Source organism: Corvus brachyrhynchos, unplaced genomic scaffold (genome assembly GCF_000691975.1).
Source record: "Corvus brachyrhynchos isolate BGI_N302 unplaced genomic scaffold, ASM69197v1 scaffold56, whole genome shotgun sequence".
NCBI classification, from domain to species: Eukaryota; Metazoa; Chordata; class Aves; order Passeriformes; family Corvidae; genus Corvus; species Corvus brachyrhynchos.
Genome location: NW_008238664.1, coordinates 2,040,144 through 2,058,577, shown reverse-complemented (window position 1 = coordinate 2,058,577; position 18,434 = coordinate 2,040,144). Strand labels below are relative to the sequence as shown.

General features: G+C 42.3%; 2 protein-coding genes across 2 annotated transcripts in view; both read right to left on the bottom strand.

Moving 5' to 3' along the window:
- The window catches only part of PWP1 (PWP1 homolog, endonuclein), an 18,283-nt gene extending 18,236 nt beyond the window's left edge, over positions 1-47 (bottom strand). The window contains exon 1 of the mRNA XM_008636590.2: positions 22-47. Within this exon, the coding sequence (XP_008634812.1) occupies positions 22-47 (26 nt within the window). The remainder of the gene's footprint in view (positions 1-21) is intronic.
- Positions 48-5,669: 5,622 nt separating this feature from the next.
- Positions 5,670-18,434, bottom strand: part of BTBD11 (BTB domain containing 11) — an 82,074-nt gene continuing 69,309 nt past the window's right edge. Inside the window, exon 16 of the mRNA XM_008636387.2 lies at positions 5,670-18,267. Within this exon, the coding sequence (XP_008634609.1) occupies positions 18,058-18,267 (210 nt within the window). The 3' untranslated portion in view covers positions 5,670-18,057. The remainder of the gene's footprint in view (positions 18,268-18,434) is intronic.

Genomic DNA, 18,434 nt, shown 5'->3' with positions numbered 1-18,434 from the left:
GGCGCTGGCACCGCCCCGTACCCGGGATTCGCGCAGAACCGCGGCATCTGTTAGGTTGGAATAAAGCCTCTGAGATCACCGAGTACAACCTTCAAGCCCTCCGCTCCCTGCACTGGGTCACGGCCTCCCTCACGCGCTGGGAGAGACCTGCCCTGCCCGCTGTTCACTTCCACTGAAATATCCCAGCGGCAACCCACCGAAATGAGAAGTTTAGGAAGGCCTTTTTTGTTACTGGTCCCTAAATCTTATCCAACGAAAAGAGACCAGTGCGCAGAGTCAATGGCAACAGGGAGGTGCAGGGAGTCGTGAGGGCCCGGCGTCTCCTCAGGAGCGGCTGCTTTTTGCCCTCCTACACGAGGTAACTCATTAAATCAGAGGAAATGGATAAAATGCCAGCTGGAATGTACAGGAAGGTACTCTTATTAACATGCAGAAATCACTGCTGTTTCCATCACTGGAATCTTGATTCAGTGCAGAGTACACGGATGGGAAGCTGAGGTAGGGGAACGAGCGTTTCTCAACTCGGCAGATGAACTTCATCTTGGCAGATCAAATGGCCTTGTTACTCCATCCACATGTCACTAGACAACACCACTGTGGCATTTTCATTATTTTTTATCCTGATTCTTCTGTGGTTCTGGCATGAGAGACAAATAAAAATCTGTCAAAATACTACTACTTCTTCACTACCCCGTTCATTTCACCAGTATGCTGTGTTTTGTCCTAATGTAGACATAAACATACCAAGGCCAAAGTTGTTTCCTTCTAGCTCTTCCTTGTAGCACCCTGTGACATGGACATCCTAGTCCTAACTGCAATCCTGCATTTTGGCATGCTTGCCTTTTTGCTGGGCTGTATTTGCTTTGCTGGCCATCTTCTCTTAACAGTGTTCAAGAAATCCTTGTTCTCCCATGCGTGAATCGGCTGCAGTTTGACTGTCAGTCTTCCTCCAGATTCTGAGGGAAGTTTTGTGAAAGTGGCTGCTATTCTCAAAGGACAGGCAGAGGGGAGTTTTATGCAGCCAAGAGGAAGAAAGCCAGGTTACTTACCAGTGGCTGTGGTTCCTGGGTATGTTTGGGGGTTTTTTCAGATGTATACATTTACAGAGTGGAGGTTTGCAGAACAAAGTGGAGCCAGACTTGTTTTTACTGAAGCCATACCCAGAGGGGGCACACATGCTCTACCTTCCGTCCCACCGTGTACATAATAATCACAAGATAGCAGTGCACTGTGGGGAGGCTCAACAGCAGAAGTACCTAAGAAAATATAGCTGGAAAATGAGGAAGGAAGGGAAATAGGAAGCAATTGTGCATGATGGATATTATAGCTTAGAGAACTGCACTTAGTAGCAATGATTTTTCTTCTGAGACCCAGTCCATAAATGCTGGGTGATTCCAATACCTCTCTCTGTCACACACTTGCTGGGGATGTGCAACTGTTTTTTTTTTTCCAAAGAAAGACCATTCTGTTAAATATATTAGTGTTCCACGGTGCCTTGACAATCACAGAGATGTAGCTGAAAGAGTGGTGCCCCAGGCAGAAAGCTCCCTGCAGACAGAGCCAAGATCCAGTGCAGCCCAGCACACCCACACCAAGCAATCACCCAGCATGGCTTGTGGGACAGAACACACCAATAAAAAATGATCTTCTTGGTGTTCAGTGTCCAAAGATGGCTCAGCCGCAGAATTGGGAAGATTAGAAAATAAAGCAGATGTTAATTTCTTCATTTGGATGGAATTCTGACACCACTGGAGGAATTTTGGGATGAGCTTAAAGAGCTCTCCTAATTGGGAATGAGGCTGTACAGCTGACAGTCTCTGAATCTCTGCTAGGTGGAAGAAATGGCCATGAAGAAAAGTATATGCAGCAGCAGACAAGGACTCAAATGGCTGTCCCAGGAAGGGTGTGAGGACCAAGCTCAGATCCTGTGGAAATAAAAGAATTGTCATCAGACATTTTCCTGACACAGCCTGTTCTGGACTGGCCTTGGGCCTTTCCTAAAAACGATCTTCCGAAAGGATTCAGCTCCACTCCCCTGGCCCCAGTCAGAAGTCAGACACAGCAATGCCTGAATCTCTTAGACCCATTTCTTAACCTCTAATGAGGAGAGCTGAGATTCTTTTTATCCCAGTGAACATCCATAAAGGAAGGCAAGACTTGACAACAGCAATTTTCATTGTTTCAGTTTAGTCACTGGTTCTGGTGTCAGAAATTTCTGCCTGGCTGAAGTGAAAAGCACTAAAACATCATCCCTATGTCTGGACCTGTATTTGACCCATCCTGACCAACTGCTTTTCACCCAAGGATGCAAGTGCTGGATAGTTCTCATCAGCAGGGAGTGTGTGCCTGTATCGTCTTGTTCCAGGTGGTGTCACAACATTCAGAAGGGTTCAGCTGGATTAGGTTATCCAGCTAAGCAAAGCAAACTTCTGTTCTGGAGTGGATTTACCAGGTGAAGAAAAGGGAATCAGAGGGAAAAGTCAATGGCTCCTTCAAAGGTAAGGTTCAGCTTCTTCTTTAGGGGACATGTCAAGGTGCCCAAAGAGCACCCAGAGTATTCTTCTTCACAGAAAGTCAGATGGAAGAGAGGAGAGCTGGTTAAAGAAGGAGTGATGTTGAAACAGCTGGTTCCAGCAGGCTCTCCAATAACTACTGGAAAACTTAGAGAGCTCCAGTGTCTAAGGTTCTGCAGGGACCTTGATATACCTTGAGTCATGAAACTCTCAGAGACACTGTAAACATCTCTAGTATGACAGCTGGAAGGTACAAGGCCAGGGGAACATTCACTGTGCAAATCATACAGGCTGCAGGCAAGAAAACAAAGAGGATTTTACATGTTTCAGAAGTTATGCTGTAGGCCTCAGTTGTGGTTAAGCTGACCTCTTCAGATGAAAAAAGGGGAAAGTGAACAATACACTGGCATCTCACTCAGATTTCTTTCCTGTTTTCTCAAATGATCTGCAAAATACCAATGGTGCAGTCCCAGGGATGCTAAACAGCTACAAGCAGTCACATAATAAAGAAATCCTCTAACTTAGGAAAGAAAGAAGGAAAGAAGAAGGAAAGAAGGAAAGAAGGAAAGAAGGAAAGAAGGAAAGAAGGAAAGAAAGAAGTACTTAAGAGTGACTTTGAAACACCAATGGCAGCCATCTAAGTCCTCAAGGTTACCTTTTGATTTTCCATTTGTATTCCCAGTGTGTTTCTGTGAAACACAGAGCACGAATAGGGGGAGGAAACCAAAGAACTATCAGCTCTCAGTAAGCAGCATCTCGTCAAGAGAAATGACATACCCTGTTTGCACACTGCAGCATAGCCTGGAGGGAAGAACTCTCGAACTGATAGCTAGGCAGAAAGTTAAGTTTTCAGGTAGTTAAAACAAGGCTGCTTTGGTTTTCTTTCATCCAGGATCTCCTTAAGGAGTTCTCTGTGAGAACACAAACCTCCTCACTTTGAAAGATAAAACATCCTTGTGTTAAGGCATATTCTCCCAGATCTCACTTACTGCTTTTGGTACTCTCTGTTTATCTTTATGGAATAAATGAGGTCTATCACTTATCTCTTAGCTACATCTAATAAGTGTGATCTCAGTGTGAGCCAGATACATGTGAAAGACATTAAAACCTCATTGGGACACAGTAACTGCATTATCAGAGATGAAAGCTTATGGAGCAGCTGCTTCCCCAAAATGTGTGCTAGAGAGTTTGGGAATGAGAATCCCATCATCCCTGAAATGATTGCTGTCAGATGGATACCTTAGAACACCCCAGGACTTGCATCTCTCCACCACCACGGGAGCAATGGGGACATCAGGGCCAGTGTTTGTCTCAGTGGTGTCACATCTTTATCTCCTCCATGTCTAAGTGTGTTGCTCAGTACTGGATGCTTCAAAAACTCGTTATTACAGGAGGTCACTACAACTTCTTACAAAAGCCACTGGCTAGTAGAGCAGAGGGGCTGATAAGCTCTAGGAAGGTAGCCAGGCGGTAGGGTTGTGCTGGGAATGGTGGCCTCCCAGCCTGCGAGGATGTGTGCACGGGTTCTCAGACATCCTCTCCTTTGCAGCTTTACATCTTCATAGCAAAGCTTAGAGACAGCCAGCCCACACGCTTACTCTAGAATGTTTTCCTTGAAAGACTCACTGGACAAAATAAAAGCCATTGAAGAAATGTTCATTAAAATACAAGGCTCTGTCAACATAGAAAAATTTAGCTGATACCACTACACACCTAGAAATATGTCTGTATAAGCCATTATGCAGATTTAGGGAAAAAATATTTCTGAGTGGTTTAAATGTTATTTCTACATAGTCAAACTGAGACACACCATGGCCTTTTTTAAGTTATACACATGCTTCTGCTGCTGATTCCATCAACAGATCTACATCAAGCACTTGTGGCAGTGCTTTAGCCTCGGGACAAAACCTGGGCCCCTCTAGGTGAGCTCTACTTTGTAGCAGGGAGGGTTTAGACATCCCTGTCGATTCCTGCCCTGTGGAAACACAGCATGGGCAAGACTGTCCTAAAGCTTAATTAGCCCAGTGAACGTGTGCCACAGCCTTCAGTCTCTGCAGAAAACCTCAAGAACACAAACGGGAATGGAATGCAGAAAAAACATGGATAAGTTTACAGAGAACCCAGAAGAATGGTGTGAGCATTTCTGGCTGAACTTCACTATTTTGCTCAGTGAAGAGTTAACTGAAATGCCCAGAAAGAACAGTTTTAAATTGTTTCCGTATCAGTGGTTGGGAAGGGAGACAAATCATTCCAGTTTGCTACATGTGAAACTTACTTTGTTTTCTTCCAGATACTGGGGAGGCAGGCAAGGGGGCCTACATCTCCTACAGAATTTGGACAACTGCAGCATTCCCTATGAGCTACTTTTCAAACTCTGCTCCTGGACAGCCGAGTTTGCAAAACCTAAAGGCACCTGAGAGAGCCACCACAGGTCTGGGCAGTCACCCAGCCTGTGTGAGTGGTGTCTCACTCCCACAATTCATGTACAGGACATTAAAGGATGTTACCCTCTTTTGCCTCCTGAACCAACCTGTTCCTTAATAGTCTGGAGAAAGATTCTAATTACGAAGAAACAACTTGATTCCTAATCCACTAAAACATACGAGACAGAATACACTGGAAATTCATTTAAAGAGTAAAAAAGTAAAACAAAAATGCTAAACCAGAAGTATTTTTAAAACCTGATTTTCACACTCATGCCAAAGTTAATCAAGTCCCTCTGTTTATACCTGACTTCTCTTTGAAATGCCCATTTCCAACTTATTTGTATGCACTTGCAGTAATGCTGGATAATGAAGCAATCTTCCAGCCTTTTGGATCTTCCTGCATCCAAACTCTCTGGCTAAGATGCACTTGCAAATGCTTAATTTTAAGCACCATGGAGCTCCATTCCCAGGTCTTATGTGCCCATTTTATGCACCAGAGAAAGGTTTTTGGGAACCAACTCCGTATCACTTCTTCACATTCACAGCAAGCATGCTGATAGCAGTGTGTGTGGCAAAACAGCACCAGGACTTCCAGATGTAAAATCCTGAACATATGTGGTTTCTGGGAGATGGTTCTTGGGAAAAGCCCAGTCCTGCTGCTGTCTGAAATACATCAAGAAACACCTGAAGGGGAGAAGAAACAACAAAAACACTCACAGCAGCCATTTCCTAGGCTAGAAAACAACGGAATTTTTATTGAACAGAGATGGCTCATAAACACACTCAAAGGAGTTCCACCTGCTGTTCAGCAATATTCATTGCTATCTGATAATAACCTATGGGGGCAGCTGTATAAAACAGGAATAAAATACCAAATTGCTATATTCATTAATAACTTTGCCTTCCAAATACAGAACCGTTAAGTATTTCAAGTCTGAAAATAGACCACAATTGTTACCATTTAAACCAAACCTTTATGATAACAAATATACAAAAAAAGGCAGTCAATATATTAAACATTTAAATCAATAGCATACATTTCTCAGAGGTAAACATTGAGCAAACAAAGCCACCAATGATGTTCTGGAATCAGGTAAAAGTTTCAAGGTCAAGCTCCAAACACTGTAGCTTTTCTAAAGCCGTACTGGTATTACACTTTTATCTAGCCCCTACATTGAAAACTATGTAGCATGAACATTTGAAAATGTAACATTGGCTATCTGGCAGGGAACTGGCAGATCCTTAAGTCCTCCTTGTGTTTATATTGGAGCACCTGCGGAGACAGAGGGCAGTAGGAGTCAAGCACTTTGTTTTGCAACGTTGGGGTTTGAGTTCTGTTCTAGATGAGCTCAACAGTGTCCTCATACCAAACACGAATTCCAGCACTGACAAGAGAGAAGTATTGACCTGACAAACTGCATGAAGAATCAGCCTTGCAACTTGCATTAAACAGAATGGGACTTGCACACCTGCCTATTTACTGAAAGCGTGTGCTATTTCTACTGCACAGAAAAAGTCTCCTTCAGTAGCTGATCTAATGCCTGAGCTTAAAAGCTTGGGATACGTACATACGCTCAAAAATAATGTGATAAATCTACTAGCAACAACTAATAAAAGTTTGTATTGCAATATTGCTCACAACAAAAATGTACAATTTGCACAAAACATGGCTCTTCAACATGAATATTTTGCAAGCTACAATATATATATATAGAATATGTATAATTTCTTTTCTTAAAGAATTATATGCCAGAGTGCATGCAAAGAATTTCAAAGCAGTAGCACAACAGGAGCAATCACTTGTTTACAGGTTACTGAGACCATTCAATACAGAAACAGTGATATTAGATAACAGACAGACAGGTAGGTAGATGTATGTACACACTGCTTCTTCAGGGGCCTTCCCATGTGACACTTGAAGCTCAGACCCCTTTGAAAGACCAAACAGGGCTCTGAAGGTTCCCACACTCTGACCATAAATCACTTCTGTTGGAGATGACAGCGAAGGAGGCACTTGTCCTTTAGCCAGGAGTAGAGGCAAGAAATCTTCTCCATAGCCAACATCTGTTCCAAATCCTGCTCCTGCATTTCTAAGTAGTGGGTGGTGAGCATCTATCCATCCAATGTTTTAGCTGGTCCTAAGCAGTCTCCTGCAGCCTTTACAGCTGGAAATCCAGGACTGGAGAAGCTGGATCTCCTAAATGTCAGTGCACAGCACTGCCACCATTCTAGTCAGATATGTACAAGGAATGACATGTATCCTCTGGTTTAAAATTTACATAGAGTATATACAAATAAAGCTATTCTATCAAGGTGCAAGTTTATTATTCTCTGGTGTGTTCCAATGAAGATTTCTTAAAAAGCCTTTATACAGACCCACCAGGAGAGTTTACACAAAGTTGACATTTTTGTCATAGTTCATTATGTAGGCTTCCTTCTGCAAACTCCATAATGGAAACTCCTGTTACTTTCCCTTGGAGTTCTGCCTATGCACAGGACTGGATTTGATCGACTACAGCCATGTCTAATATAATCTCCTTGATTTCAATACATTTTAGATGAAGTGGCACCATGTGTTTTCGTTTTTTGTTGTCACCAATCTCTATGAAATGAGGCAGGACATGTAACTGGATGTCAGGGGTGTTGCAATTCATGTGCCCAGTCCAGCCTTCCTTGCTTCTGATGGGACTATGGTGTGTGAAGCTGGCACAGTTTGGCCCTATGGGTATGTCTGGAAGTCCTTGGTGCTATGTTACACTGGCTGATGACAGGTGATGCCCTCAAAGAAATAAAAAAAAAAAAGTCCAAATGCAATTTACTAAACAGCAAACATCAGACTGATGCACTAAACAGATGGATATGGAATGCAACTTGTCTAAAATTAGAACGGTTGTTTTCTTAGGCAGGTCTAGATTCATCAAAATCTTTCCCATCCCATGCAGGCTTCATTCTGCAGCATGTAAATATATGATGCTTCTAATGAAAGTCATTGGGAATGCAAAGCCTGTGATCAAGGAGCAGAAGGAAGGCCTGCCCTCTCCCATTTCTCCTCAGCAAAAACCTCAAGTAACATAAGTACATGTTTATGATCCTTGCTGAAGCAGAGGGGCTGTGTGCAACGACAGCGGGATTTGGCCTTCAGCCTTTATGTTGTACCAACCACAACTGTGCAGATGACTTGGATGGGAAATTACTTCTGCTAGTGCATTAAAAAACCATACAGCCTTGCAGTCACTCCTATTAAAAATTCCCACTGACTTCAGGAGAGAGAGAGACACAGCAAGAGAGCAGACTTTAGCAAGTGCACGTTCTGCTCCACAGGAGTTTTGTTCCTCAGGAATCTTTCTGTAATACCATTTTCCTCCATTTTGTAACCTGATTATATCCAGGCATTCAGAGCAGAGGCTTTGCACACGTCCTCTCAAGCTAAGGGGAGCATTTCACACTAGAAACAAAGATCTCATTAGGTTTTTTTTTCTTTTTCAGAGTAATGCAATAACAAAAATCAACTTGCCGGTTTCGTGTGCTGCAGTGCCTTTATACAGCCGTAACAAAATGACATCCAGCAATGACAAGTGGATCGTAATCTCTTTGGAGATTTTAGAAGGATCAGCATCAGACAGAACAGGGTTTAAGATGACCTAAGGTGCACTTGGAGAAGAAGCTGTGAGAGTGCTGCAGCAATTAAAAAAAGGATTAAAAAGAAATTAAATACAAACACACCTGTTAAAATAATATTCAAGTTGTGGACACAGTGGACAAAAGCAAACTAAGCTGCCGCCTCAAATCATGGCTGAGCACCTCTATTTTTCATACATTCTCTTCTACCTAGGTTCTGAGTGCCCTCAGATACTGTCTGCAGTGGAAGGGCTTGTGCTGGATCATTAACAGCACAAAACAGGCAATTTTCAAAAGCATCGAACACTCTGAAGAGACTGACGTCTTTGAATGAGCTACAGATGTCTCTCTGTCTTTTTGAGAAAAAATATTTGGTTCCAGAAACATTTGTATTTCTTAGCTATAATCTTTCTCCACTGAAAAACATCTGCCATCCCATTGTCCATACTCTGACTCTGTTATTTTGTTTTTATCCACCGTAAACGGGTAAGCAAAGGGGAAGAAAGTTTCACCTGTGTTGCTAATTACAGATGACCTCAAACATGCCTGTGAAGCCACAAACCAGTATTTAAGCCACATCTGTGGGATGGAGGACAGGATCTCTGTGTTTGTTGATGCTTGCTGTTGGGTTATGTGATCTTTCATTTCCTTCTCAATAAAAAGTGAAATGAAACCTTCACATAAAACCCCAACAAAAGATGGCAGCAAACAAAACCACTCTGCTAGAAATAAAACCCCAAACCCAGATTCATAACAACCATAACAAATGCAAAACAATCATAACCATCCCTGGGTTTGTATTACACAAATTAGGAGTCTGCCTAAAACCAGCAAAAAATCAAGATTAGTACAATGGTTCTGCATTGTTGTAGGAACCATCTTATTTTTAACACATCCTTTCCTCTAGATTTCACTTTTCTTTCCTAGCTTTCAGTTCCAAGACATCTCAGGGACAGGTGGGAGTGGATGTGAAGAGGGAGAAAGGAAGCCAAGAGCTGTCCCACAGACAGTGCTAGCTCTTCTGTCTTTTCAGGATGCTCACACGGGGATTTCCTAACTTAGCGGTTGCATTCAGCGATAAACATAAAGACACAAACCCAGCCCTTTGGAAGGGGACCATTCTCCTAAAGATCGAGACTGTGCTTTCTAATTACAGATCTGCATTTGGCCTGCAAAGACTTCAAAGGTGACACAGTCTGAAAGAGAGATGGAAAACAGACCTAATCCACAGACTAGAGAAATCAATGCAAAGGCTTCCAGCCATTTTAACGGCGCTAATTTCATCACGCTTTCATGTTTTGGTTTGTGAATGATGTTATAGTAGAATCTTGCTATTTTTTCATAGAACATTTATATATTTTTAACATGTAAATTGCTTCTTGAACCCTATATCAAATATTTATAAATGCTAAACTAGGTACAAAGTGAAACCCATTTGGGAAAGTGGAGCAGAGGGAGGTTTAGCTGCACTAATGGATATTGCATTAATGCTTAGCGTCAAGGAAGGCTGACTGCCATTAACAAGAAATCTCATTACAAACATGATTTCACGCCTCATAACATATCCTGTAGATCTATTTACTGTCCATCTCTCTCTTGAACATACACACAATGATAACTATAGACACAAAATCCAAAGCATTGCACATGCTCAATCTTTTCTTCCCAATGAAAAAATAACTAAACCAAACAAAAACAAAACGAGAAAAAAAAAAAAAAACAAACAACCCAAGCCCCCCCCAAAACAGCCAACCAACACAACACCAAAACCCACAAAGAAACAGAAAATTCTCAGCATGGATGATTAGAATTAAATTATTTCACAATCTCACTTCTGCTGTGAATGACTTAAGACGCTTTCCAGACTTTAACCTAATGAAAAGCCTGCTCTGAGGATAACTAATGTACAAATAGCATTTACAAGAAGCTTTCAAAGGAGTGGGACTTGAGGATGCTCTAGCAGCCCACCTGTTACTGGGGGTGGGGAGAGCAGGTTGAGACAACGTGGTATTTCCTGTGGGTTTTTCTTTACTGCTCTTCAAAAACTGCAGGATCCAGATCCCTCTTTGTGGTAGATGGCAGAGCCAAGAGAGAGTGGGGGAAAAGAGCACAGATCCCAACTTGGGACTGTAAACAGCAGAGATGCATTATTCAATCTTCCCCATAATGCCAAAGAGATCAGTAGGAGGAATGTCCTGCCTTGCAGAGAGCAGGATTTATTTATCTGGTGTCTGCATAATGCTCAGGCACCTCTGTTCCCCACTGGCACAGCACATACGGCCGCACAACAGCTGCAAGGCTCCAGAGAAACAGGGACAGGAAGCAACCTCCTGGTCAAAATGCACTGGTGGGACTTAAATAGGTCAAGTTTTTCTAGTACTAATTGGAATTTAGCCAGGAACATGAGGTCAAAAAGCTCTGAGATACTTTCCTATAGTCCTTGTATTCTTCAATGGCTAAACATAAACTCACAACTGAAGTAAGACTGCACATTTTACTGCATCCCCAAATGGCACAATTAGTCATTGGCTTAATAATTGCAAGGCAAAAATCAGTTCCCAAGGTATTGAACTGACTGGGTTAAGCAGGGTATTTGACCAAGGGACTGCTTGGATGCTGGGAAAGCAGCTTTCACTTGGATGAGGCTCCAGAGGCTTCCTGCGCTCCTTCCTGCTTTCTGATCCAGTATGGCACAACCAGCACTGGGGCACAAGGGGCTTTCGACTGTGCTGAGGGGTAAATCCCAGCCTGCAGATGTGCCGTGAGCTCTTCAAAAGCTATGCAGAACAGAGAGAACCTGACTTTGGAAAGGCTCATCTGAAAGCCTCTCATGCAGTAAGCTACAGGATATTCAATTTGTCCACTGCTGGGAAGGTGAAAGGGTGGACTCTCTTGAACCTGTAGCTTGAGCAAGTCCAGATGTTTTGAAACATGTTAATCCGTCCCTGCCAGAATAAGGTTTTGACCTCCCAACACACTGGGTTTTCCTAAAGTGGCAGTCTCGTTTTTGTTTCTGAGCATCTCCATTTCCTAATGGGGCTTATTGTAAACCATAAATGATTTTTGATTGGCTATATCAGTGAGGTTTCTCCCTGTCTTTGTTTGCTTTAGAAAGGCAGTAAGAAACAAGATTGCCTCTCACTGAGCTGGGCAAAGCCGAGTAATGGAAGTTTTAATGAAAACACAGCAGCAGAGATGATGGGAAGTAGAAAGATCAAAGTTAACCACACACAAAGGGGTGCAGGCATATTTGCTCTTGCAGCAGCAGAGATATTTGTAAGGACAAGAAAGTGCCACCAACTACTTCAACTCCACGGCCATATCTGAGCGTGCGACCAAGCAAACCCTCTGTGTGAGCACTGAAGAGACTGGAGCCAACTGGGCTGGTTGGGAATGCCAACCAAGGGTGAGAGATGGGGCTGCTTCTCCCCTTCCTGCTCTCCCCTCCCCTTTGATTTCATGGAAATTCTGAGTTGGAGAACAAATGAATTAGGCAACAGTGAACACTATATCTCTGGAACCAGAGGCAAAGATCTGGGGTTATACATTCAAATTCTTGTACCCAATCCTCTTCCCTTACTAAAACCTCTTCATTAGTGTGCCATCCAACACGGACAGAAACCTGTGCCTCAGCTAAGCATGCCCATTCACACAGTGTCACCACCTCTACAGGACAAAAGAACAAAACTGTCAGCCCAAAGAAAGGTAAAAAATGCCTCTCCAAAGGAAAAGAAACAACAAAGTTGCTGTTCTGGTACAATCAGGTGGATGGATTTAGCCAACTAAACAAGCAAAGCACAAGGTGTTTGTAGAATTTAGCCTATCCAGTCAACATAACCTCTCTTGTAAGTTGCTGCCACATCTCCTGGGTGTTTTAGTGACAAGCAGTCCAAGCAAAGCACAAAACACATCGTCTAATGAGACTCTTGACTTTGAGGAGGTGAGATACCACATTTTAAGTCCTGTGCATGCATCTAAGATAAACACACACTAGGCCATTCATGGCTGTTCCATGCAAGAAGCCTTGGACAGAGCTGAAAGAATGACAGCTTAATGGCAACAAAAGGAAACTGGATGCTTTCCTCCTACCCACACTGAGCTTTCTTCCCCAGCTCAAAGGCTCACTGAAGGCAGCTGACAAATTCCCATTAGTCTTTCTGAAGGTTACCAGATTTTTCTTCTGCTTTGGGAACCACATGCATAATATTTTCAGCAGTGGTCTCATTGAAATCATGGAGCATTGAGCCACAGCTGAAGACTTGGCTTTGCTGTTTTTTGCACTTGAAGGCCAGTTACAAATAGCAGGTCAGGTGCAATTGTATTGAAATGTGATAATCTGGTCAGAGTGGGCAGCCTCTGCTTTCACCCACTGAAGATAACAGGCCTTACCTAAAAATAAATAACAAGTTAAAAAATAACATAATAATTTTGCTATAAATGTATGGAAGTGCTGCAGGTCTGTCTGCTTATAGGTTGACATCTAACATTAGCAATGTTCTCATCTATGGGGTTTCAGAAATTATATGAGGGCTATTTCAAGGCTAACTTCCTGCACACTAGTTTATTAAATTTTAGGACAAATCCTAAGCAGTTTTTAAAATTCTTATAAATTTCAACATCTCTGTGCCAGCAGATGAAAGCAACATCAGGCCCCTCATTTCTGTAAAGCACTTGCAGAGCCTCACATGAAAGCCACTTGGTCAAACAAATTAACTTAAAGTCTTTGGCTTTGGGTAACTCTAATTCACAAGGAAAAAAAAAGAATCCAGTGGCTTCAGAGGCAACTTTAGTGAATGCCTGAATGCAGGCTTCAGGCTGTCATCTTTCAGCAGTATTTTTAAGACAGAGCCAGTTCCTGAGGGACCCTGAATATGTGCAACTGACTTCAACTAGTTCTGCAGGTTTCCAGCTTCTCCCAGGATTTAACCCATAGACAGGAGCACTAGGAATGCTTTTTCTAGGAGGGCCTAATCCTCATCTTGAGTATGTGAATGTGTTACTAATGTATTTTTCTGGAACACAAAACCCCCACTTAAACAGGGTCCTGCAGGCCTGAGTCCCCACAGACCTAGCTGCATTCCATGCTGTAACAGAACCCTGCTCTGGTTTTAGACAAGTACAGCTCAGAAGAGGAGATGTCCTTTCATTTTTATCACTGCACCAGCTCAGAGCAGCTCATTTCAGAGCAAACTGACCATTTCCCTTTTTCTTTTAACCTTTAAAGAGCAGCACATGGTGCTATGCTTTGAAACAAAACCACAATTTCTGAAAGCCCCAAGCATACCACACACTACAGCCCATCCAGGCTTTGTGCAGGGTTTGGTATGAAGCCAGTGGATATTCAGTGGCAAAAGGCTCAGTGTCCAAAGCAGCATGTGGAGGATTCAGCAAGCAGCTCTCATTAGTGCCAGTAGGAGCCTGGCTACTAAACCTTCACACCTTTTTAAAGATGTTTCCTCTGTCTTTAACAGACATTTGCACAAATCCACTCTGGAGCTGAAACCAAGCAGGCAAAAATTTTAGCTGGGGAAAAAATAGTCTTAGCCATTAGAAAGCTGGCCCTTTTCCAGAACAGAGAGCACCTGGCCACCAGCTGTGTTTAGAGGACAACAGGCCTAAGGAATAGATCAGGGGAAAATCTGAGAAACAAGTGGACAGTGCTGAAATTTGTAGTGAAAAGAATACCAGCCTTCCCCTGTGATGTCCAAAACCTTTGCCCTCCTACATTCCCCATCCTTTTCTCTTCCCAGCTCTTGAGCCAATTATTGGAAAATCAACTATTCAGGGCAACACAGATACCATTTCTGGGCTTGGGAAGGAATCCAGCACGGCTGTAGAGGAAAAAAACTGGGAAGTGTGGAAACTGGCAGCACGTGAACCAAAGTGGGAACGGGAGGAAATTCTGGAAACTAAGGGAGGACCATGCAGGGACATAAGGAAAGATCTGCCATGAGGCAGGGACAGGATGTCTGTAAGTCCTCAAATACTACAGCAGTGGATTAGTATAAAAATGACAGATGAGAAGGCACCTTCACTCGTTACAGGCTAGAATGTTATGATTAAAAAAGAAAATCCTAAATTTTTCTAAAGATGTTGTATTTTTTTTCCATTTCACCAAGACTGGAGGCAATATTTGGCCTCAAAACTTGTAAATTATTGCAACTCATACAAAGACTAAAGGAACAGAAAGCTTTTTATTTCCAAGATGGTAACACCATGTCTCAGAAAAATGCTAATAAAATGCTCAGTTGGAAAGAGCCTTATCTGATAGGGATGGTATTCACGGGCACCCACTGAAATGCACATTGCTTTTTAGATTAAATTGACAAGAGCCCTTCCCCCCAGCCCCAGATAAATGGAATGAAGAATCCATGCATGAAGCCACATATAACAAAGGTTGGAGATTATGAAACAGGCTAGAAGACAGGATCAGAATTGCAATTGATCTTGATGAAGTGGGGAAATTGCCCTGATTAGAGCAGAACAAATTTAATAAAGAGAAGTTGAAAGTGTTATACTTTGAAAGGTGTAGTAAACAAATGCACAAATAAAGGTGGAACTCCTGGAAAGGCAGCAGTGAATCCCTCAGGAATTACAAGGCACACTAGATCAAAGTCAGCCACGGGATGTTCTCGTAGAAAATATCTGGGGATATATTTTCTGATATGCTTTACATGAACCACAGCAAATAGTTTCTCTGCTTTACTTGTTAATGTATAAAACTCCTGCTGACATATGGAATTTTGGGGGAAATGAGAAGCCATGAGGGGAATGACAGCAAAAATCAGAGACCTAGAAAACACTAAACAAAGGAACTCAGAGAGACTATACTAGTGATGCAAGTAGGGTAATTCCTTTCATTCATAAAGATCTTGTAGGATCATCTGTTTTTCCTGTCAGTCAGGACTTGAAGGAAAAGTGACTTGCTCTGCAGTAAAGAAATGCTGAAGTCTCTTAGGAAAACCTGATTATGAGGGTGGTGAAGATCATGGATGCCTGTGACTGGATTTTTGAAGAGCCTGCATGCTGCACATTGTCTGGCATGGTTCAGCTGGACCTCACCCAGCCTCGTATCAGGAGAGGCAGACTAAAATCACCATTTCCAAACTCTGGTTTGTGGATCCACAAAGGTTTGCTGGCTGCTTCCAGGAGAAATGAATCCCAGGTTTACACAGGCTGGTTGTTCTGCTGGCAAAAGCCCTGGGGACCACTGGTCAAAAAAGAATTGAAAGTTATGACTCATTTTTTTAAGGTTTCCTTCATCTATACTATCTGTGATGTTGGGATTACCAGAGTTTCCAAGGGCAAAAGTTATTCCTGTATAAATCCTTAGCTCCAATCCCTTCTTCTAACAGCTCAGGGTGCCCAAACATGGTCACCACTCCACATACAGCCACCAAAGGCCCTATTAAGCCCTTTATTGCTGAAAAAACCCTAGTGGAACTTTACCACAGATACTCTCAACTCAGAAGAAGGACTAGCATGGAGTTACCACTGTTTCCTTCCTATTTAATATAATGATTATTATTTAAAAAAACTTAGCTATTTTAAACCATGAGGCTGCAGGGTGAGATCTGCTCTCAGCTAGTTACTTTTGTCATAGAAGGATGGGTTTCCATGGATGAGAAGGCACACCAAGCAACAAGCATCCTGGTGTGTTTCTGTTGTAGTAACTATGGTCTTGCTTCTCTATGAGCACAACACTCACACAGAAGTAGCCATTACTTAAATGTTCCAGGCAACATCTTGTGTGAACAGCTACTATGCAGAAAACAAGGTCTAATTGACTGACATGCTGTGTCTCTGAGACATGAGTGGCAGTTTAGACATTTTGTCATTTGTTGCAGAAACTGTGGAGGCTCTAGAAAACCAAGCACAAAGGAGGATTTACACCTCAGAGTCATGAAACAGCTTCCTACTGTGTTGATAGCTAAAGCCAAAACTGAGCACATCAAAAGCTATCAACATGGAAGGGCACCTGATGTAGAGGCTTCAACAAAAGAAAAAGAGGTTAACATGCAAACTTCTAAATTTTCTGAATGGCACACTAGAAAAGAAATATATTAATGTCACTTTGCCATGGAGAAGGCAACATCTTTGCCTACTTCTTACTGTGGTTTTCAGAAACAGGGCATCAGGAATGTTGTGGCACATGGCAGATTTGTCTTGCTAACAATATGCTGCAAAATAAACAAAGCTTTGACATTTAAATCACACCCCCCAACCCCACCCCACCCAAGCCCTGCATTTGTAGATAACCTATACATTCTCAGGATACAGTGAGAAATCATTCTATAGTACATATTTAATTATAATTTTAAAAAGTCTAACTCAGACACAATCGCTGGCCAGTAGCAAAATATCCACACATCACTAAAGTAAAGATCTGTTACTATCTCTTCACTGCAACAAACAGACATCAGCATCTCCAGAAAGAGCTCCAGGGGCAGCATATCGCAGCCAATCGCACCAGATAAAAAAATAAGCTAATTTCACAACTGAAGTTTGACAAGAAGTAACATTGCATTTGTCTTGGCGAAACGAAGCACGAACATAACATCTCACAGGTACAGTTACCATGCAAATGCATGTTAGTTGAGTTTGTCATTGATTTCAACCCCAAATCACGAGTAGCATGCAGTTCTCCTGCCCCCCCAACTATTGTATTAGAGACAGTCTGGGTAATGTGCCTCTTTGGTGTAACCACAGCCTCTCAGGCAAGATTATACCATTCTAGGAAAGAATACAAGCAGAACTTGATCATATGTGTGTTTACACAATGTACATTTTACCATTTAAAAAACCAAAACGTGTTACATAGATTCTCAAACACAGCTCTGTCGAAAATGAAATTTTAAGCTTAAGAAATAGTCTTTAAACTACAAGGCCACCCCATTATTTTTTATGAACAGGTTAAAAAGTTCCCACCCCTAAAAATCTGCCAGTATATTTCCTCAACTATAACAGTCTTACCCACTCTCTAATACAGCCGATCTTAGCTGGACAGCAGTAACAGTTCTTACATTTCTTAAATGCACAAGATAATGGACTCCGGGATAGATATAGTTCTTAACTGTGTAACACTGGAACAAATCTGACTTTAATGATTAATTGGTCAATTCAGGTGTTCCCCAGCACTACCCTTCAGGCAGGGACTTCTGCTGTTCATGGATGTGAGTTCTGGCTTTTGTTGGCATCAAGCTCCACGAACAGGCTCGTGTTCAGAATTTGAGTACAACGGCAATTCACCGGATACTCTGGTACCCAGCTTGCTCAAAACCAGGGAGGAACTTTGTTTTCTGTGTTCTCTCATCCAGATGGGGACACAGCCCCAGCACAGCAGCACCTTTGGCCAAAACAGAGCTATTTGGATGCGACGTAGAATTTTTTACATTTTCTTTTTTTGTAGTCATTTAAGCAACTGCAACAGGTTTGAGCAACTGCGACAGCAGACTTAACTTGCAGGGTCTGTTATTAGAGGGTTACCATCTTCCTCAGCTTTACACAATGGAGCCCTTTGAAGAAGACAAATGAATTGACTGAATCCTTGTGGCCAACGTCCTCTGTAAGTCCTCTAGTACATTCTGACCAGATGTTTCTCCGTTCTTGTCATACAACAATTGTTTGAAAGCTTCATTTTCAATGAGGACCATCATATTTTTCAGAAAGTAGCCTTCGCAATAGGCAGATAGTTCTGTGACGCCGAGGAACTATGGGAAGTGAAATTAGAGAGAGATAACCATTCTGATAAAACCCAGGCAGCAAACACAGTGCATAAGAGCTGCACACAAACAAATACACAAGCTAAGCCTTTTAGACAGGCACAGTAACACTTACAGATATGAATGCATGGCGGGAAAGGAGTTAATCAAACAGT